Genomic DNA, 22,345 nt, shown 5'->3' with positions numbered 1-22,345 from the left:
AGCTCGCCGAGGTGAGCGGGGGAAGGCGGGCCCGCAGCCATGTCCGGTCCGCGGGGAGCCGGCGTCTCTGGGGCGCGGAGCTCTGTGTCCCCAAACGGCCTCCCTGCCATCTGGCGCGGAGTGTCTCCGGCTTCCGGTGGATTGGAATGTCAGCACCCCCAAATCCACCAGCCCTTTCCCCCACCTCCCCGAATGTTCCTGCAGGCGTCCGTCCATTCTACTTCCTCATCCCTCTCCCTAAGCAAAGCCAGTGAAGAGACCGTCTTTTCCTCGGAGGCAGTACGAGCGGGTGCCCCCCGCGCCCACTCGCTCGACTCATGCTGGTCTCTTTGTCTGACAGGCCAAGTACAAGGAGCGAGGGACTGTCCTGGCTGAGGACCAGCTGGCCCAGGTGAGTCGGCTGGAAGGCTCCAGGCAGGAAGGGAGACCCCACAAGGTTGGGCAGGACACGTTTGGTATAAACTGGATTGTTTGGGTTGAGTTAAAAAGAGGATATTTGGCAAATCCTGATTTCTGAGCTCCCCAGATCTTTTCGGTGGCTTGCTGATGATCGTGATAGTTAACATCTTTGAGTGATTACATGCTCCCAGCCTGCCAGGCATGTGTCCATTTTCTTTACATAGACTGTCTTGTTCATTCCTCCTGAAAAGCCTGCCAGGAAGGAACACTGTTCTTTTTAGTTTAAAATTGAGGACCCTGTGGCATTAAGTAATTTGTCTAAGGTTACATGGGTAGCAAGTAGTAGTGCTGTTTGACTTAGGTCTTTTTGGAGTTTTTATTTTAGATTCCTAAGAATAAGACCAGCTGCAGTGGATCGGGGTTGAGCTTCAACGTATGAACCAGGATATCACAGTTTGATTCCCCGTCCAGGCATATGCCCAGGTTTTGGGCTCCATCCCCAGGCGTTCAGGAGGCAGCCAACCAATGATTCTCTCTCATCATTGGCGTTTCTGTTTCTCTTTTCCTCTCCCTTCCTCTCTGAAATCAATAAAGATATATTAACAAGTTTAAATAAATTCCTAAGAATAACATGAAAATATTGCCTGCCCTATGGCACCCATCACCACGAGCATCACGTCATACGCCAGAAGTGCGTATGAGTGACGGGTGCACAGTTTCCTTTTCTAACCATTTCCCTTTTCTGTGCTTGCCCTGCGTTTACTCGGTTATTGTAACTAGTGAAGAAGAGAAAGCAGTTAAGCAGGGAAATCGGCCCTTGAACTGAGGAAAGAGAGTAGACACAGGTTGTGCTTTTTAAACGCTCTCACTCATGGGGAGGTGGCATGCAGGAAACAACTGGAAATGATGACTCAACAGTATGTAAGTTTCTCATGTGTAGCAAGTGAAGAGAGATTGGGCCAGGCATTACTCTTGGTGGGGTAGAAGACAGGCTTTGTGAGAAGGAGTTAATACAAACAGGACGTCAGAAAATCCCCAAAATATTTGTATTTAACTTTGGAATGTAATCTGGAAGACCCACAGCCCTCAGTCAGGGATTCTTGATCTGGAATTGATCCCCACGGAGGTCCATGACTCAGAGTAGACAACCACTGCAACACCTAATTCATGCCAGGTTTCCTTGTTCTCCTATCCAGCCTTTCTTTCAGTGGCTGAAGCCTTCCCAGTGCATGCATGCTGCAGTCCCTCATTTTGAAGACAAAATGACTCACTAGATTCATCTTCAACTTAATAACAGTTTTCCTGGGGAAAAGAAGTACCACATTAGATGTGCACATTGTTAAATGCATCTTGACTTTAGAACAGGGGGAAAAAAGTGTATTTTCGAAATAAGGAAACATGACCGCATCTCATTTCTGCTGCCAACAGACCTGTGAAGGAGAGGCAGGGATCAAAAGAAAGGGAACAGAAAACAGCGTAATGGCAGGTCTGAGGACATACCTTCCTTCAGCCTTTGCACTGCCACTGGGCCAGGACCTATGTTTGACATCTGATTCTCACCTAGGGGGGCTAATCCCACCCTCCCCCTTGTCCATCTTACAGATGTCGAAGCAATTGGACATGTTCAAGACCAACCTGGAGGAATTTGCCAGCAAACACAAGCAAGAAATCCGGAAGAATCCTGAGTTTCGGGTTCAGTTCCAGGATATGTGTGCCACCATTGGGGTGGATCCTCTGGCCTGTAAGGAGTGGTCTGTAGGAGTCTGTGTTCTCCTAGGATTCCCAAGGGTCAGAAGCTACCTAGTTGTTATCACGGCTGGTACAGGGGCATCTTCTAGAAGGGACTGCAGGGAGATAAAGTGTTGTCTTTACAGAGTGCCCAGCAGGACATTGAGTGCCCAGTTCGATGGGGAAGATGGAGAGGCTGGAATGCAGGTTGAGGAGCCAGTGTTCTTCTCTTGAATGACTTACAGTGGGATTTTTTATGGCCATTTTTTCCCTTTATTAAAAAATATTTAGTTTTAATGAAAATAATGTGTGATCATGCCATCAGCAAAGGAGAAAAAAGAAAAGGAGAAAGTAGAAGTCTCAGTCCTATAATTTCAGAGATGAAGTACTGTTAAGGTATATCTTTCGAGACACCTTCATATTATAAATTTCTTTCACATATATGGGATTAATGCTATAAGTACAATGCTGTAACCTGCATTTTTCACTCAAAATACTGCCTTCAATAGATTTTTGAATGCTAGGTCTGTGTATTGCTCTTAGCCTTGTCTAGACCACATGTCCCATTATGTTTCACTGTATACTTTGGGAAAGGAAAACTCATTTTTATAGTATCCTGAGCCAGAATCAGCAGCCAAATAGAAATGCCTTTTAGATTGCCTACCCTTTACAACTGTCTGAGCCTGTTTCAAGAGTTAGATTGTGTTGAAGATCCTAAGTAATATTGGAGCAGAAGGACTTAGTGCTAGGCAGGGAAGACTCCCATAGGGTAGCTTTAAAAGAAAAGATATAACTAATGAATACCTGGCTTTTGTTTTTCTTTCAGCTGGAAAAGGATTTTGGTCTGAGATGCTAGGTGTGGGAGACTTCTATTATGAACTGGGCGTCCAGATTATTGAAGTGTGCCTGGCCCTGAAGCACCGGAATGGAGGTGAGGGTGGTTAGGTTCTGTGGACTGGGCTTTGGATTTCTCTGAGAATAAACCTTGAAAAATAACCTTTCCCACCCTGCCATCTGCAGGCCATAAGGTCTTGAGAAGCATCTTAGCTGCTTCATGCCCTTGAATCCTTGGTAGGTCTCTATGGCCAGGGTAAATGGAATTACCTGGATGATTGTCTCTATTCTTCAAAAATCTTTGGCTAGGAAGGTCTAGCCCCTATTCATCGCAGAAAATAGTAAGGAGGTAGGAAATAGGGTATGAAAATGCCAACTAAGTGTCTGTGTTCTCTAAAATGTGACCTTAGCCCTGGCCTGCGTGGCTCAGTTGGCTGAGCATCATTCCATGCACCAAGAGGTTACTGGTTCGATTCCCGGTCAGGGCACATGCCCTGGTTGCAGGCTCTATCTCCAGTAGGGGGTGTTCAGGAGGCAGCTGATTGATATTTCTCTTTCTCCCTCTCCCTTCCTAAAAAAAAAAAAAAAAAGTCAATAAAAACATGTTTAAAAAGAAAAAATGTGACCTTAAATATGGTCATCCAGTAGTGTCATCTTAATAAGCACATTAAATGGTCTGTGTTGAAGTTAAAGAGAAAACCTAAAAAACCGGTTATAAATCATTGGTTATAAGTAGACAGTATTGATGTGAAGATGCATTTATAGTCAAAGATGCTGCTGCCTTTGTTTTATTAGCCATAAAGGTAACCCTTCCTCTGCTTTCTGTCTCCCCTCTCCAATAGGTCTAATAACTCTGGAGGAACTACATCAACAGGTGTTAAAAGGAAGGGGCAAATTCGCTCAGGATGTCAGCCAGTAGGTCTTAACTTCCAACCTCTTGGAGTATAGAAAGGTCTTTAAAAAGCAGATGGATATCTTTTCTCCTTACTGTTCTATGTCTAGGATAGTTTAGGAATCATTTTATTTCTCATTATGATCAGGAAACTCAAAATACAGAGAGATATAAAAAACACAAAAACCACTCATTATTTCTCAACTGAGAGAGAGAACTGTTAAACATTTGGATATGTTTTCTTCTAAGTTTTTCCCCCATGCATACATATGTATATTTTTAAACATTCTTGGGTCTTTGTATACTCTTGAGATTGAGATCAGGTAGAGTGGCAGGGGCCCAGAGAGGCTTGGGAAGGGGATTGGGTTAGACCAGTGGTCGGCAAACTCCTTAGTCAACAGAGCCAAGTATCAACAGTACAACGATTGAAATTTCTTTTAAGAGCCAAATTTTTTAAACTTAAACTATATAGGTAGATACATAGTTATTAATTTAATTAGGGTACTCCTAAGGCTTAGGAAGAGCCACCCTCAAGGGGCCAAAGAGCCGCATGTGCCTCGAGAGCCGCAGTTTGCCGACCACGGGTTAGATGATGTGGTATCAATTGTTCTGGTTCACCCAGCCCCCCGTGTGTGACTCCAATTTGAGAAAAGGTAAAAAGGTTGTTCGTGTGTGGGCTGAATACGTGGTCTACACATTGTTTTGCAGGTTTTCTTTTCCTCTAATTTGAGTTAGTTTGTTGAGTGGAGAGCCTGACCATCTTCCCTGAATGTTCAAGCAGTTTGGTGCCCTTTAGCCCTCTTTACTGAAGTAGTTAAATGTTGTACAGCCTTTGGAGTCTTCTGTCAAGGTATTCTGCCCAGGGCAGAGCTGAAATTGCATTGTTGCTAGGTTTGCTTTGCCAACGGTCTTTCAGCAGCTCTTCCTCACCTTAGAGATGACCTGATCAGGGCCATCAAGAAACTGAAGGCCCTTGGCACTGGCTTCGGCATCATCCCTGTCAGCGGCACTTACCTCATTCAATCTGTTCCAGCTGAGCTCAATATGGATCACACTGTGGTGCTGCAGCTGGCAGAGGTACTGCTGTGCCCTGTGTGTGTGTGTTGCATGGGAGGGAGGGGATCTGGAGCACCTTTGATCTCAATCACTCAAGTCTTTTTGCTGAAACTGTCTAATGGATGTACTACTCAGACCTGTGCTTATTTAGCAGACATTTATTGAGCAGTGACAGTGCAAAGCACTGGGCTAGGCTGTGGGCCATATAAAAATGGTACCACATGGTTCCTGCTCTCAAGGAGCTTACAGTCTAGTGGAGTAGACAGACATGCAGACAACTAACCATATTTCCTTGGGTAGACAGAGTCTTGGATGTCTTCTTAAAACTACATTATGGAGTCTTTAAAACAAATTTTTAAATCTTGTTTGCCATCCCCTGTTCCTCATCATGCCTTAAGCATAGGCCATCCTCCCCCAAGTCCTTATCATGTATTTAAGGAAGACATGTTCAGTCTTCTTAATTCCGTAATGTAGAACAAAACTAATAAGGGAGGGGCTTTTCTTGATTGGAGAACAGGTAGGGTGAGACAGGCAGGGGCTGAATATTTAAATATTTTAGGTTATCACCACTTTTTCCTATCACTTAGTCATTCTGAATCTTCCCTTGTCACACTAGAGTTCTCTGAGAAAGTAAAAATTAATATTTTAGTGCCAGGGACTCTACTTTTTAAGACTGAATCACTCAACCTACCCGTTACCTGAGTCACCCCTCCCTTCTCCTCCTCTCTCTGCTGGGACCTCTAAACATTCTTTTTCTATGCTCTTAGGCTTTCTGTGCCCACAGACAGTTCCTCTTCTTGTCTGGATAAGTCAGTTGTCCCTGGGCAAAGGCTGGGTTCTAAAAATTCCCATTCCTCCTCTTTTCAGAAAAATGGCTACGTGACTGTCAGTGATATCAAAGCCAGTCTTAAATGGGAGACAGAGCGAGCTCGGCATGTGCTGGTATGTGACTTTTGGAATGACCCAGAAAAGATGGGCCCCAAATGGGAGGAAGTGGGTGGTCAGGAACCACACAGATAGGAGTTTCAGCCCTGATCTGCTGGCCTCTTGCCTTGAAGGCTACTGCTGCCACACTGAAAGTAACCCCGACATTTCACTGAAGATGGCACTGAGAGGTAGAATGCATAAAGGCAGACTTCTAACCTTGACACATGTAAAACCGGGCTGCCACCACTACTAGAGGACCACCAACACCTGCTCTCTCCTGACCAGTAGAACGTGGCCAGATGGTTAATATAGTTTATACTGGAAGTAACAGTTCAGAGTGAAAGAAATTATTAACACTTATGATAATTACATACCTAAATTATATACTGTTGCATATATATCTATAATTATATACTGTTGCATATAGTTATAGTTTTATATATACAAATTTCATGGTACTAATGAAAGATTGATGTTGTGAAGAGGGAGTAAGCATGGAAATGTAGGCTTTTAATACCTTCTTTCTTATCCAGACAATTAACCTGTAGACACAACTTCACCTGTAATGTTAACATAGACATCTGTAAAGATAAACATACACATCTGTTTAATATTGGGCAGAACAAACTCATCTTGAGCCTATTTCCAGCTGTAGGAATTGAGTCCATTATAAATACTAATAATGAACTTGGATTAACTTCTCCAAAAAGGTTTACCCACGTTACCCAGTAAAGTAACTGAAAGATAGTGATCTCCATTTTGCTTCAGGGAATGGAGTCTGTGATTAGTTCAAGGCCATATGCAAGTACTTCTGTGGTTGTACCCACAGGTTAAGTGACTTGGTGGCATTTTTCACACCTCAAAGGTTGAGCCAAACAGATCATTACAGTTTAGTTGTGTAAATGTGTGAAGGCACTGTGTAGACTTAATCTGAAAACCCCATTGAAGCCAGAATAAGATTGGGGATTCTCTACTTTTGTTTGTGGGAACTCCCCTTTCTCAAATGATTCTTCCTTTTCCCTCCAGGAACACCTGCTGAAGGAAGGGCTGGCCTGGCTGGACCTGCAGGCCCCAGGCGAGGCCCACTACTGGCTGCCTGCTCTCTTCACTGACCTCTACTCCCAGGAGATTACAGCTGAGGAGGCCAAAGAAGCCCTCCCCTGACTCTGGGAATGTGGAAGGGGGCGCTCAGCAGCAGGCAGGGAGAAGAGGGAGGACCTGTGGGTGAACAAAACCTGGACAACTTTGTTTAAAAAAAAAAAAGAAAAGAAAAAAAAGCACACACAGAAAAAAATGTTCCAAGTTTTTTTCTTCCCCCAATATTCTTCACTCATTGTTTTATTTTATTTTTTAAAGTGCCTTCACATTGCATCTTTATTGGAGAAAACCTCATTTATCCAGTAAGGATAACCTGAGTAACAGAACAACGAGCACGTAAAATGACTTGCACAGGTCACTGACAAGTCCATGGTAGAGCTGGGCCTAGAATGAAGGCCATCTGTCTCCCGGCTAGACAGTCTAGTCTCTTTGTAGCCCTGAGACATAAATTACAGCCTCTGTTAATTCAAACTTACTCCTTATAAAATGTCTTTTTTTTTTTCTTTTATCTCAAATAAGATCCTAACCGACTAGTAAATTATATTCACTCTTCCAGCATCCTCTTGTAGAGGTTCCAGGTTATGAGACTCGGCTAGGAGTGTGAAGGAAATAGAGGTTAATGTTAAATGGTGGTTATAGGGAAGAAAACAATGGGATTTAAGGGGAACTGACTAATAGTGAATGTAATATTGTTTCTCAAATTCCCTACTAGCTTTTCCTCCTGGAGTGATCACTAGGTCCTTGTAGCCTTAGTTGTGGGAAAGGAAGTAATTTACTGAATCCCTACCCTGTGACCATTTCTATATACACCTCTTAATCCTCACTACCACCTTACAAAAGAAATAGGTATCCTTAACTTTGCAGGTAAGAAATCTAATTTGCCAGGGACCACCAGCTTAAGAAGCAAAGCCAAAACTAGAGCCCAGGCCCACTAACCTGAGCCCACCCGCAGGACACAGGCTGGCAGGACATCCTTCCTCCATGAATGGTCAGTGAACAGGAAAAGCCTCTGCACCAGAAAAGCAGGGGTGGCAATGAGCAGGAAGGCTAGTTCAGTTCTGTTTTCAGTCTGAATGCTAAACTCCTAGGGGCTGACTTAGTACAGAAAACAAAACCCAATGGATTATCCATACTAAGACACCCTTCCCTTAGTAGGGGATATAGCTTGTCCATCTTTACCTCTCTCTGTGCCTGTAGGACACACTCACTTTCCAGTTTCTGAATAGGTATCTTTGGAAGCAACTCAGACTCCAATGGCATTGCTCTCCTTCATTGGAGAGCTACAGCCTCGAAAAAAGACCCTATTTCCGGTTGGTGGAAGCTTTACCAGTAGTCCTGCTCCCATCCACATCATGCAACTCGTTTTTAGCTTCCAGACAATTCACTGAGCACTTACTTTCTGACCTAGGTGAGATGTTAGTTGTTAATATCCCATTCTTCCTTTACACACGCCCTCCCACACCCATAGGCGCTTCCTCCTTCTGCCAAACAAACTTTATTGCACCAAAAAGAAAAAAAAAACTTCATTTATGTACAGTCAGATATAAAGACATCTCTTTGACTCCTGTGCATATATTTCCTCAAGATTAGGGAGTAAAAGTCAGGCCAGTATGCCAGACATGCTCTGCCCATGGCAGGGCCAAGGAGAAGATTGTCACTTGAAGTGGGAACACTTAAATGGATGACAGACAACACTGGACCGACAGACCAAGGGCAATCTAAGCCCTGTACTAGCTCTGGGAATGGGAGAGGGAAATTGGAAGCAGGGTGCCTTTTTGAGTCTCCTTGTGGAAAGACCACCCTTTAGATATCCAAGATAAACTTCTGCTCTCCAGACCCACTTCCTGTCCAGTTTCTTTGCTTCCTGCCCCCCACAAGGACATTCTCCTTTGTGCCCAACCCCCTTCCCACCCACTTCCTGTCCAGTTTCTTTGCTTCCTGCCCCCCTCAAGTAGGACATTCTCCTTTGTGCCCAACCCCCTTCCAAACTCCCCCAGGGAAGTCCCATGATTCACAAGGCAGAGGCCTCCATAGCAGCTGGAAGAGCAAATACAAGTTACCCTCTCTCTTACATGTGGCTGGATACTGATTGGGGCCCTGTGTCAGGCGGGTCACCAATAACCCACTGGGAGCTGTAACAATAAGAATCTGGAAAGCACGGGGACAACCCCTCCAAAATGGGAAATACGGACTCCCTCGATGCCCAGTATCAGGGCACCTAAAGCACATTTTTCTGAGCCAACCAGCTAAAGGATCACTGCAGCTAAATACAGATAAGCAACACAGCCAGGCAAACACCCATCAGAGCCAGTGACAAACAGCAGCTGGGAGGGAGGGACAGGGAGAGAAGGGTAGGAGTCTCCAGAGTTCCACCCCCAATCTCCTCTGCCATTGGCTACCCTTGCTCCCCACTAGTCCCTGGGCCTTAATGTGAGGAAGGGGGACTATAGACTGGGGATGGGGGGAGCACACAAGGACAGCCAAACAAAATACAACAGGATTAGCATCAGCCTCCCCCCTCACCCCACCCAGGAGAAACACCCTCATTGTGACTAGTATTGATGAAAATCTGTAAGAGACTATTCTATATAGTGGCTCTATCATACATCCAGCAGCTGCCTGAAGTGGGAACTTTTCAAATCAATGATTTTGGGAATAAATAGTACTTTCAGCTTCCTATGGTACCTGTGCAGGCTTTACCAAGACTTTGGTTCAGTCCCATCACATTTACCTTCTGTCTTAAATCTAGAAATGGGTGAGGGGATGGGAGGAGAGAAAGGTGCTCAGGTGCTAAGTAAAACTCACTGATCAGCAGCCTAGATTCCACCACTGTTCCTTCTCTTTGGTCTGTCTAGAACAGTGACTATAAATTAGGAAAAACAAAATTATGCTGGCCCATGGGAAATAATGGGGGAAAAGAGGCAAGGAGAAAAAGGGCATTGGGAAGCCCTGCTTCAAGACTGAAGACAGACAGACAACCAACCACCCAGACGGCTTAAGTGTCACAGACAGCCCCCCACCCCAAGCTCCCTTCCAGATTCCCCATAAATCATTTGGGCACACTCCCTCTTGGAATTGCAATTTCTGTCTCCCAACTATCCCTAAGGAGCTGGCCCTTTGGAGAGGTGTGTCGGTTGTTTCGTTTTTGCCAGAGGCCCTCGCCCTAGGTGCTCCTGCATAGGTCCCTTGGCCCCTGATACGGGATGAACACAGCCCCAGATGCTCGAGAGCCAGGGAAGTCAGATCAGGAACAGCCTCCCCACTCCCACACCCTGGGAGATCCAAGTTTGCTTGGTTCTTGCCATCTTGCAGGATGACGTCACGCTGGAGGGAGATACACAGTGCCTCTCCATCCCTGGGGTGGGGGAAGGAACTTGCTGGGACTCTCAAGTGGGGGGAAGGGAGAAGGGAGCAGGATCTAAACCCTCAAGCTCCCATGCAGGTCTGTCTCTGTCCCAGACGAGCTGCTGTCAGAGTCCATTTCGGCGTTCTCATTATGGAGCCTCTCCAGCACTTTCTGACGAATCAGTCCCAGGCGCATCAAGAGGGACTGGTAGTCAAAGTGGCCCCGCTTCTCTCCAAAAGGGTCCTGTAGGGGAAAGGAGACAAGGGGGATGGAAGATGCAAGTCTGGGTGGCTCACCCTAGCGAGAGCAGCTTTGGGCCCATGTGAAACGCATGCTCAACTTCTGAATCACAGGAAGAGAGGAGGGCACAGCACAGACAGTTCTGAACAGCAGACAACATAATCTTTGTTCAGGAATATTATGGCACATATACTGCCCTAGACAGGTCTGGCTTTGGCCAACATTCAAGTGTGTTTGCATTCCTCAGAAACAAGCCAATATACAGAGGGGGACACTAAAGGCAACATAAATACAAGGGGGAAATTATCCTTCATTGCCTATAGAATAGGTCCTCGAATCACTCTGGTTCAACACTGATGTCTAGGAACTCAATTCTTCTTTATATCAATTATGGTAAACTTGGTTTTGTTATATGTTGTTTTGCTGCCGCTCCAAGAACTTAACAACATTAAGTGAGGACTTACTGTACTCAAAAAGGGTAATTTGTTTTCTAAGGTCACAGAGAGGTCTAGAACTTAGTTCTGACTTCTAAATAAGCACCTGTACTCTTTCCCAGGGACCAATCACCATATTCCTGTGCAGGTTTCTGGGCATCATGCCAGGGCCAACTAGCCTTGATCCTAGTCCTTGTCATTCTAGATCAAAGATCTCCAAACATTACACAGAAAGGGCTTAACTGTCCTTAAAGTCCAAAAATAAATACAGTTGGGATGAAGGATATAAAAAAAGGAATTAAGCCCTGGCCGGTTTGGCTCAGTGGATAGAGTGTTGACCTGTGGACTGACGGATCCCAGGTTCGATTCCAGTCAAGGGCATATGCCTGGGTTGTGGGCTCGATCCCCAGTAGGGGGCGTGCAGGAGGCAGCTGATCCATGATTCTCTCTCATCATGGATGTTTCTATCTCTCTCTCTCCCTCTCCCTTCCTCTCTGAAATCAATAAAAATATATTTTAAAAAAAGGAATTAAAACAAAACAAATAAACAAACAAAACAAAACAAAGAATTAAAAATGCTACATAAGGAAATGGCAGCCAAGTAGTGAGGCCAAGGCTCAAATAAATGGAGACTACTTTCCTTGGTGGTCACAAAAAGGCATATGATTTTTACTTCTCACAATCTGTCTGCTTCACCCACATAAACTCCTTCCACACTTATTCTGCCCACATATTACCCTCATGATTAGGGACAAGGTGACGCAAATCACAGTCACTGTGACCACAGTGCACATTTTACACTTATGAGGGTTACATTCCCCCCAAAGGCTGAAATCCACACTTACTCTGGAGCTATCAATTTTCCAAACCTTCTTCTTTTTTAAAAAAATATATTTTTATTGATTTCAGAGGGGAAGAGAGAGGGAGAGATGGAAACATCAATGATGAGAGAGAATCATTGATCTGCTGCCTCCTACATGTCCCCTACTGGGGGATCAAGCCCGCAACCCGGGCATGTGCCCTTGACTGGAATGGAACCCGGAACCCTTCAGTCCCCAGGCTAACGCTCTATCCACTAAGCCACGCCAGCGAGGCCAAATCTTCCCTTTTTCGTCATTGGCTCCATTTCTACCCACTGTCCTCCCCAGATGTTGCGCTCCCTTTCCTTCCCTCATCATGAGTTATTTTTCCTTAATAGACTGAATATTGGAAATGCTGCTGGGTACCAGCAATGAGAATTCCTGATGGGGAACAAACCACAGCATCCACCATCTTCAATATACTTTTTAAAATAAATATTTTTTTTTATTGATTTTAGAGAGACAGGAAGGGAGAGGGAGAGAGAGAGAGAAAAAACATCAATGAGAAAGAAACATTGATCGGCTGCCTCCTGCACGCCCCCTATTGGGGATCAACCTGGAAACCTGGGCATGTGCTCTGACCAGGAATCAGGGTTTGATATACTCTTGAGCTGGCCTTACCCTTTGAGTTTAAATGTGTCAGGTGGGTGTTAAGTCCTTGAAGGGAGGATAGGGAAACTAACATTTCTAAGCAGCACCTGAGGGAACAAGACATTTACTTCTGCTGGTGGTGCTGGGTGGGAAGTGGGAGGGAGTGGGGGAGGAGAAGAACCCAAGAAGAGCTGGAGAGAACCTTAAGAGGTCTTAGTCATTTACCCAACTCGCCATATTTCTAAGTAACCTCACCAGTAAGTGATCCAAAAGACTCAAGAACTAGTCCTTCAAGACTAAGGGTTCTCACACTCTACCAACCAGGCTGTTTATTTTAAAGCCTATTTGCAATTTCATTTCATAAGAACCTCTTTTTCTTTCTTTCTTTTTTAAAATTATTATTGATTTCAGAGAGTAAGGGAGAGGAAGAGCGAGATAGAAACATCAACGATGATGAGAATCATTGATCGACTGCCTCCTGCATAGCCCACATTGGGATAGAACCTGCAACTAGGGCATGTGCCCTGACCAGGATCGAACTGTAATCTCCTGGTTCATAGGTTGACCCTCAACCATGAGCCACACCGGCCAGACTAAGAATCTCTTCTTTAAAGAAGCCTTAAGTTCTGTACTCTTTTTTAAAAATATGTATTTTTATTGATTTTAGAAAGGCAGGGAGAGAGAAACATCAACGATGAGAAAGAATCATTAATCGGCTGCCTCCTGCACACCCCCTACTAGGGGTCAAGCCTGAAACCCAAGCATGTGCCCTTGACCAGAATCAAACCTAGGACCCTTCAGTCCGCAGGCGATGCTCTATCCACTGAGCCAAACCAGCTAGGACAAGTTCTATACTTATTGGAAGCTGAAGCACATTTCCCCAGTATATGCACAGAATGAATAATTGGTTACCATCTTGTAATAGGAATCTCAACATATAACACTATATACACAACTAGAGGCTCAATGCATGAAATTCATGCACCGGGGGCGGGGGGGGGGGGGGGGTATCCCCTCAGCCCAGCCTGCACCCTCTCCAATCTGGGACCCCTTAGGGGATGTCCAACTGCCGGTTTAGGCCCAATCCATGGCAGTTGGATATCCCTCTCACAATCCTGGACCGCTGGTTCCTAGTAGTTCACCTGCCTGCCTCACTGGTCGCCCCTACTGCCCCCACTTCCTGGTCTGATCGCCCCTCATTGCCCCCTGCTGCTGGCCAGGTTGCCCCCACTGGCCCCCTCCCTGCCTGCCTGATCGTCCCCAACTGCACCCCCCCCAACTGGCCTGGTCACCTCTTACTGCCCCCTTGCTGGCCTGGTCGCCCCATGCAGCCTGCTTGTTCAGCCGTTTGGTTGTCCCTCACTAACCCCCTGTGCCGGCCTGGTTGTAGGCAGCCATCTTGTGAGGGTGTGAGGGTTAATTTGCATACTACCACTTTATTATATAGGATGCTTCTCTAAGTCTTCTTTCTCTTAGCACCCCTCTGAGAGAGCTGAATGTTCTTGATTTGAAAAGACTACTGACCAAGAAGAAGAGTTCTAGGTAGAATGATTCAGTTCTGCTCATGAGTACCTAGTTTATGCCAGGAGCTTAGAACCAACTCCATATGGCTTTAGGCAAGTCAGGCTCCTCTCTGAGCCTCAGCTACTCAACTAAACTAGGTTCCTTTTGGCTCTGAGTTCTATGACAGGTGTGGATGTCACTCTAGAGGGGGGATTTTACATAGTCTGCTGGAAGGCCTCTGGAGTCAACAGCAGGGGCTGCATTACCTGCATAGTCTGGCCTTGAAGGTGCAGGCGATCTTTGCAGGCCACCTCATAGAAGTCGTAATACTCCAGGAAGGACTTCTCCATCACTCCTCTGGAAAACAAGCAGAGAAACTTAAGTTAGGAACAAGGGGGCAAGGGGTCACCCCTTCATTATCGAAGCTTAAGGCCAAATTAAACAGCTAGAGTTCCTAAGCCCATGGTTGATTTCTCTAAATCTTAAGGATTATAAAATGAGTAACTGTTAATACCAATCATTGGAATCCCAACTTCAACTCATGTCTTGCTCAATCTCATTTGTTTTCCATAGGCCATCCTTAATTCCAATCCTTACTTAACATTCTCCAAGGAAGTTTGTTTCATTACTCTTGACGTTATTCTTCTTGTTTTAACACTTAGAAATAAAGTTGGACATTAAGAAATACGTTTATTATGAAGTGCTCTACACCTCATTTGGCTGTAGAACAGTTATGTCTTTACTATGTCCAGATTCTCGAAACTGGGGGCTCCCTGAGGATATGGACTATATCTTTCCTATCAGGCCTGATAGTCTCCAAGAACAGACAATCTCTCTCTCTAAACTTCCTCTTGGGGAACCCTCATGAACCACATGTTTTTAAACCACTTGCTTCTTCTCTGTCTCCCTCTGGTGCCCAACACTGGATTTTGCCTCAAAAGTTCTCAAAGGTATGAACCAGCTAGATCTCCAAAAGGAATACAAGTTCCAAGTGGGATCTCGAGATACATACCGTAAGGGTTCAGGGCAGGGACACTTTCCTTCCATCATGTCACAGACCGCCACTCTGATGGTCTCATGCCGAATACACTCATTATAATTTTTGCTGTCTCCTGGATGTCTCTCCTATAACGTGACAGACACCATAGAATCCAAGTACACAGAATAAAGCCAATGGGAAGACTTCAGAATTAGTATGGAGCATGTGACCCAAGCAATTGAACAAGGGAATATCTTTTCACTGTATGGCAAACCCATTAAAGAGCAACTAGGCCTTCCTTTTTGAGACTGTTTACCTCCTCCCAATGCATACTAATACCCATCCTCTGTTACGAGTCATTTGATTTATAAGCACCAAACCAGATCCATCAAATTTCCCAAAGCCTGAAATGAAAGGCCTCTTAGGGAAGGATTGGTGAGAAAGAACCAATTATGCATAAATGACGTTAGGAGTCTCAGTCTAGAAAGCCTGTAAGATATCAGGGTGCTTCCTGGTCAACTCCTTTACACATCTGTACGGTTCTACCAGTACTGATTATATGTGAATTTTCCCCAGTAAATATAGTTAGTCCTCCTCATCTGCAGGTTTCACATCCGTGTATTCAACCAACAGCTGATCAAAAACAGTATCTTCACATCCCCAACCACGAATCAAAAATACCGTTTTCAATCCAGTTGGTTGAATAGATGGATGCAAAGGGCCCATCATAGTCAAAGTTATATGCGAATTTTCTTCCTTTTTTTTTAAATATTTTTATTGATTTCAGAGAGGAAGGGAGAGGGAGAGATAGAAACATCAATGATGAGAGAATATCATTAATCGGCTGCCTCCTGCACGCTCCCATAACCCTTGACCAGAACCGAACCCAGGACCCTTCAGTCTGCAGGCCGACATGCTATCCACTGAGCCAAACCAGGTAGGGCTGTACATGAATTTTCAACTGTGGATTGTTCAAGGGTCAACTCTCATTTCATAACTCCCAAAGAATGTCTGGCTTGGCAGCAGTCATTAGAGAACACCTCAAGGGGACACTGGAGAATGGAGGCATGCAGAAGAACACACTGGATAACACAGCCCCCAAAGCAGGCTCAGAATTAATTTCCAAATGATTCCACTGACCTCCACATGGTGGACTAATCCAAGTCAAATGGAAATAACTTGAGTGTTATTGTAACTTACAAGGGAAAAAATTCACTAATGAGGAGCACGCATTCCAGCTTTTTTTTCCTTCTAAAGTGACAAGTTTAATACATAGGCTAAGCCAGGTTAAAAACAACAATCCCAAAACCCTTAAATAGACCTCTCAGATCTCTTAAAACCCAACATTCCACACCCCAGAGCTGGACCCACCTGGCCTTACCTGCTCAAAGCCAGGCTCATTGTGATAGGGGTTCTCAGTCATCAGGGATTGGATGGAGATAAGCACAGAAGAGATGCTCTGGGCTGGGCTCCAGGCAGGGCCAGTCCATGTACTGCAAAATACATCAGAGGGAATGGAAGAGGGATGAGGCACAGAGAGAGGGGGAAAGACCAGTACACAAGTACCCTGGGGCCTAGCAGCAAAACCTTTCTCTTTCACTATTAATACTCTGGGATTTCCCAACCTCTGTCTCACCCTCATTCACAAGAAATCAGTCATCTGCCTAATCCTCTTATCAAGTGGGACAAAAGAAAAGAGGGTAAAGCAAGCAAGATAACTGTGAAGGGATTTTCTTTGGGTTAGGAGACAGTAGCTAGGGAAGGTTCTGTTAATCAGAATAAAAGAAATAAGGTGAGAAAAAGCTCCAAAGGGAGTCAAAATGTTAACTTCTGTGGATCTCAAAGAGCTTACTTATTTACTTATGGGTGTGATGGAGTCAGGAGAGAGAAGTTGAGCACAGAGGGACAGAGGGGACAAAGCCATCTGGTTAGAGGCCACATGGTGGGATTGATGATCAGGGATCCAGTTCTCTATCAAGCCCCCAAGGAGTGTCAAATTCTTGGAGGATTACAGAACTCTGCCAAAGGACATGAAGATAGAATAAGGGGGGCACTTCTAGATTGTGGAGGGTCTGAAAATATATGAAAAACAACTTGAATAGGAGAAAAACCACTCCTCTCTTTCATAAATCTGACCAAATATTCAGAGGAAGAGAGTGGGCTGGACATTAAAAATACTTATTTTTAGTAACTGATGAGAGGGCACCTGAGCCACAACTGCTTCTTCAAGTTAGCCGGTCAATTCTCTTTCCCCACTGGACTTGAGGAAAGCCCAAGTAAGCGATGTGAAACAGTAACTACATCAGAGTTTGCTCTTCAGTACCTCTCAATCTGTTCTTCTCAGCTTTGCTCCCCCCAAAACTGTAAACTTTGTGCTAAGGTGTCACATATTCAGGGATTCAAGTCAACATGGTACTTTCATTAAATTTCCTTTGTCAGTAAGTCAGCCCAGCATTTTTTTCTAGGTAGGGAGGAAAGAAATGATGCTAATAAAAGTGAATATAATCACCCAAGAACTCACGGGAAATTTCTACTTCAATTCTTTGTGGCAAATATTCAATTTCAGGGTAGCTTCTTCTTTTCCACCCAACATACTTCTGCCACTTTTACCCACCACCATCTTGCTTCCCCTATTTCTACTGTGAGCCAGTGTTTGCTCAAAATAGTTTTATATTGGCCTAATGAAGGAGAATTTAATACAAAACACTTTCATGAACAAACTTCATACAGAAGCAATAACTAAATTTCTTTACCACTGTGAGTTACACAGACCACTATCCTACCTGCAGACAATTATATACCCTAGTGAGATGAAGGACTTTCTTTAAGGACAACCTCCTTTACAGGACTTCCTTACTGTCACAATTATAGAATATACCCCTAGGTCTGAGAGATTAAAAAATATATATATATCATGTCTCCAGTTTGTGTCAGCTACCTTGTCCACACACAACCCTGGAAATTATTGGACAGGAAGAAAGAAAACAGTATCACCAGCACGGGTAACTTTCTCAACTGCAACCTGCACTTGCTCTCTGCCCCAGGGAAATTCAGACCACACTAAAAGGACCAAATTCAGAATATACTAGAAGATATTTCCATTCTGAATTTTCAACCCCTTAACGCAATTAAAAGGAATGGATGAGAACTACATGAAGCAAAATCTCAGTTGCACCCAGAAATGAAATGTACTTAAAACTTCTGTGTTTTGTATGTGATGTGATTTCCAACCTCAGGCATTTTTCACTCAGTTGTTAAAATATCATAATTATCACCACCATCATCACCGCCTCCAAAGCCACTCAATGAGAGACTCAGAAATAAGACACCCACAGTTTTGAATGGCACAGATCTGCAGCCTTTCTCAACCTGTTTGGGAGAGAATTAAGCCCTGATGCCCTATGGGAGTGGTTCTCAAACAGGAGTGTGCACCAGAATCACCTGGAGGACTTACAAGACACAGACTGTTGGGCCCCAGTCCTAGAGTTTCTGATATAGTAAGTCTGGGGGGGCGGGGGGGAGCCCAGAATCTGTAAGGCTACAAGTTCCCAGATGCTGGTGCTGCTCAGGGAGAACCACTTCACTAAGGCATCCACTGTAGGTAATGAATCAACTTCTCTCTTTTGCATCTGGAACGATACTAGTTATGGACCATCCTGGGGAGAATCGAGGAAATAGTCACTCCAATTATTTTCTGTGTTCTGTAGTTCAGATGAGAAACTCCGGTTGATAAAGGCTGGCCTAGAGTAATTATTTGCTAACAACCAACTTGGCCACTTAGAAGTCTCCTCTTACCCTAGAATACTCAAGCAGACTTTCCCATTGCGGTAGAAGTTGGGGTTAAACCTCACTGTGTTATTGCCCGTTGTCATCAGTTTGACCCGAGGAGGGTGGATGGGATAGTCGGGCGGACACCGAAACACGAACAGGAAGAAACCCCCTTCATAAGGAGTGTCAAATGGGCCTGTGATCAATGCATGAATCTGCAAAATAAAACCCCATCTCAAAATTGTGAGGTGATGTCCCGTCCCAACCCCTCCTGGCTTCCACTTGCTACCCGTGCTGGAAGCAGGACCTTCCTCTGGTATCCACAGTCCATATCCTCTCCATGCAGAATGAACAGCCTGTACTCACTCATATTAATAAACATGTTTGGCCCAGTGGAGTGGCATCTTACTCAGGGGTTACATTCTAAAGGTAGAGCCTAAGGTGAAAAGTCAATCTTGTCAAAATCATCCTCACTTAAAGCCTATTTTTTTGCTCGAACTTCTCTGACCAGTGTTATGTATAGCAAATGGATAGAACACCAATGTGCAAAATATAATATGCATCTGTAAAGTATTATCCTAACCTGTTTAATTTTAAGAAATATGTATTTTTTCCTGAATACGTATGTGTGGGTTTGTCCAAGTTTAACATGCGTATGATGCAACTCCACCCTCCATTTATGTGGCACAAAGGGGAAGTAAGATGAATGGAAAAGAGGAAAGGGATTGGAAGCCACAGCACCGGTGCCAGTGACAGTACAGAGCTGAGGGTTGTGATGGAGGCCCAGGGTGTCTACTTCCTCTACAGAGGACCAAACCTACTGCAGAGGATGTGTCTCAGGGAGCATCCAGCTGTGTCAAAGGTACTAAGAAAAATCGGGAAAACTTCATGGTCTACTCAGAGCCATTAGACCATCCTAAAACTTTCCCCAGCACTGTAGGTTAATTTTCTTAAAAATTAAAAAAGAAAAAATGCAGTAGCACTTAAAACAGAACACTAAATTCTCTTCCTCCAGCCATGATTATTGAACAAGATTTCCCTCATCTGAACTCAGTTATATTTCTTCTTCTACAAGGTTCCTAGGCATGTAAGTCTACTCAGAATTCGAACAGCAAGAAGGACCTACAATCCAGCGCTTCAGTGTGTAGCCCCTGCCTTGCTCTGGCGGCACCCTAGGTTTTCTTTCAGCCTCAGTCACTGGAATAGCAAGCTCAACTGGCATCAACATGGCACCGATTCTGGGAATCGAGGGACTAGCATGTTAATACTGATACTTGACCGAGGACAAGATGTCCCAGGAAAAACATTTTTAACCACAAAAAAATTTTTGATTGAAAGAGAAACCTATTCATAACAGATACCAACAATACAAAATCTGAATCTACTGTTAAGAAATTTGAAACTATGAGTTTTCATTAAACACAAGATTTAGGAAATCTGATTTCTTCCCAACATCAGCTTAAGTGCAAATTCACTTCTGAGGGTAGAACACTTGATGACAGAGAAGCCTGTGTATCTATGCCAGAGAAATTTGACATTACATACTAAGCTTTCTCTGTTTTGTGTGTGAAGGACAAGAGAAGAAAGGTATTTGGGTGGAAGGGATACTCAAAAGCAACCAGTAGGGATAGTTGCCTAAACAATGCCTTTTAACTACAAACACTGTTCACTTGAGCTTGCCCTATCCCCAACCCTCTCTGCACCTGATTTATAGCAGCACACTTAAAGGTCACGAGTGGTGGGATGGGAGAAGAGTTGGGTAGTACAATGGTAGGGTGACCACATAATTTATTGTCCAAACTGAAGCACTTCTGAGAATGAAAGAGTGCCCTATTAATAGCTAAGCTGGAACAATAGGTGTAAACTGGGATTTTCCAAGCCAAGCAGGACCTATTGGCACCCTAATAAGATACCTGTTCCAGGCTTTGTTCCACCTCACTGTGTAATCTTGGGCAAGCCATTTACTCTCTTGGGGGCTTGATTCCTTCTGTATGCAATCAGAGATGTGAGCTGGATAACCTCTTAGACTCTTCCAACTTTATGGGCCCAATTTCCCAATATATCCCGACTCCCAGCAAGTTACATACCTTAGTCATGTCAACAGTGTCAGGTACAACGAACATTCCCGGAGGAGGCTCCTTATAAATGGACATGATATCCCTGTATAACACCAAGAGGAGGCAGGGGAGGGAGTGAGGGAGAGGAGAAAAAAGGGGAATCCCTTGAACAGGACAGTTGTTATCACCTCAATGAGGCCAGGGTTCGAGAAAGTGGTGCTTGGTACCACAAATGTTTGCACTGTCTTGTTGGCTGAGAAATCTCAGCTGAGTACTTGTCAGGCAGACAGAGAGCAAATTATTATCAAAGGGGCATTGTTTCCTCAGGGGAAGGATAAGGAGAGGGGGGAAAAAAATCAGAGATCCCCATGGCATCAGATGTCACCCTGGAAAAGCCACATCCCATTTACTCTCACTTCCTCCCACATGGCAGTTCATTCACTCCCACCCCCGAGATTCTCAGGTACTACAGCAGAATCCTAAATGAAAACTTTTTTCAGTTAACTGGGAAGGCACCATCAACCCCACTAAAAAATGAATTCCATAAGCCATTGTGGACCTTTGTTGGCAAGTGAACTAGCAGGGAGCAATGATCTTGCCCAGGAGACTAATGGGGCTGAAATCGCTTCAGGCTGGGGAGGGGACCCTCCGAAATTGCTGAGAATCTCACATCTGGAAGATGACAAGCAGTGACTACTATAGAATGGAGAGGATTTCTAGGCCCTATCTCACAAACTAGAATGCATCAGTTGCAAGCAAGGGTCTCATGGGGAACATTCTAGGTGGAGAAGGGCTAGGGACTTACCAGGGGACACAGGGACATAAAAAAGTGCAAGTAGAGCAGAGAAAAATAAGTATTGGCAGAATTCAAGGTATGTCAGGATTGGAAAACTGTGCCCTGTGTCGCACACTGTGCCAGGTACTTTATTATACACAATGTACTCTTTAATTTCCACTAAAATCTTGAAAGGTAGGTAGAGATACATGTGAAGGGACTTGGAAAGCGGGGGATGAGAACACCTCGATGGACTGTAAGGGGAGCATGGGGAGAGAGAGTCTGGTCATCAGCAACCAAGGTTCAGGATTAACAGCAGCTGAAAAGCAGTGCCCTTCTCCTATGCAATAGGAACTATGCTAAGCATGTTTGCAAAATATTACCAACTAAATGATATGATCAAGATCAGTCACCCAAGAAGCAAGCACAGAAGGGGAGTGGGACCTTGTTCCTATATTTGAATTGGGTACGTCTACTTCAGAAAAGTAAACCATAATCCATAGGAAATCCATAATCATCATCCATAGATAACCCATAGGAAAAAATACTACAGGGAAGAAATATCTTGACCGGGATATTACATGCCAGAGTGAGATGGGGGGAGGAAGCCCGAGTTCCTGGAACAGGTGTGAGAGTGGAGGGGTCCAGGGAAGACTGTGGGCATGTGCGGGAAGCGATCTAGCCTTGGGAAGGGACGCTAGGGAGGGGGTTTGAGGAAACAGGGAATAAAAACAAAGGCTGGTCTCGGGTCTGAGGCCAAGAAAGCAAGCGATGTGTATGTGTGTGTGTGTGTGTGTGTGTTACAAACGGGGCTCGGGAAGAGCCGACCGAGGGACCCCGAGGGGGGAGCTCCAAGGA

General features: G+C 44.6%; 2 protein-coding genes across 2 annotated transcripts in view; one reads left to right on the top strand and one right to left on the bottom strand.

The window, feature by feature from the left end:
- Window positions 1-7,409, top strand: part of SNF8 (SNF8, ESCRT-II complex subunit) — an 18,369-nt gene extending 10,960 nt beyond the window's left edge. The window contains exons 2-9 of the mRNA XM_014541148.1: window positions 3-11; window positions 341-391; window positions 2,002-2,140; window positions 2,954-3,058; window positions 3,804-3,876; window positions 4,789-4,930; window positions 5,777-5,851; window positions 6,863-7,409. Of these exons, the coding sequence (XP_014396634.1) occupies window positions 2,002-2,140; window positions 2,954-3,058; window positions 3,804-3,876; window positions 4,789-4,930; window positions 5,777-5,851; window positions 6,863-7,000 (672 nt within the window). The 5' untranslated portion in view covers window positions 3-11; window positions 341-391 and the 3' untranslated portion in view covers window positions 7,001-7,409. The remainder of the gene's footprint in view (window positions 1-2; window positions 12-340; window positions 392-2,001; window positions 2,141-2,953; window positions 3,059-3,803; window positions 3,877-4,788; window positions 4,931-5,776; window positions 5,852-6,862) is intronic.
- Window positions 7,410-8,845: 1,436 nt separating this feature from the next.
- UBE2Z (ubiquitin-conjugating enzyme E2Z) lies at window positions 8,846-20,826 on the bottom strand. Its single transcript, XM_005868138.2, has 6 exons — window positions 20,743-20,826; window positions 18,683-18,870; window positions 16,269-16,380; window positions 14,921-15,033; window positions 14,175-14,265; window positions 8,846-10,523 (listed from the first exon to the last, which is right to left on the bottom strand). The coding sequence occupies exons 1-6, from the start codon at window positions 20,806-20,808 to the stop codon at window positions 10,353-10,355; spliced, it is 741 nt and encodes a 246-aa protein (XP_005868200.1). The 5' UTR covers window positions 20,809-20,826; the 3' UTR covers window positions 8,846-10,352.
- Between the last annotated feature and the right edge of the window lie 1,519 nt (window positions 20,827-22,345).

The sequence above is a fragment of the Myotis brandtii genome, unplaced genomic scaffold (genome assembly GCF_000412655.1).
Source record: "Myotis brandtii unplaced genomic scaffold, ASM41265v1 scaffold265, whole genome shotgun sequence".
Lineage (NCBI taxonomy): Eukaryota > Metazoa > Chordata > Mammalia > Chiroptera > Vespertilionidae > Myotis > Myotis brandtii.
Note: the sequence above shows the minus strand (reverse complement) of the source record. Positions and strands in the feature narration are given on the sequence as shown.

Bases quoted from the DNA above. Each gene is read 5' to 3' on its own strand.
- UBE2Z (XM_005868138.2), bottom strand. From the start codon at position 20,808: ATGTCCATTTATAAGGAGCCTCCTCCGGGAATGTTCGTTGTACCTGAC. The intron at 18,871-20,742 runs GTATGTAACTTG...TTTATTTTGCAG, and splicing joins ACACTGTTGACATGACTAAG to ATTCATGCATTGATCACAGG. The intron at 16,381-18,682 runs GTAAGAGGAGAC...TGTATTTTGCAG, and splicing joins GTCTGCTTGAGTATTCTAGG to TACATGGACTGGCCCTGCCT.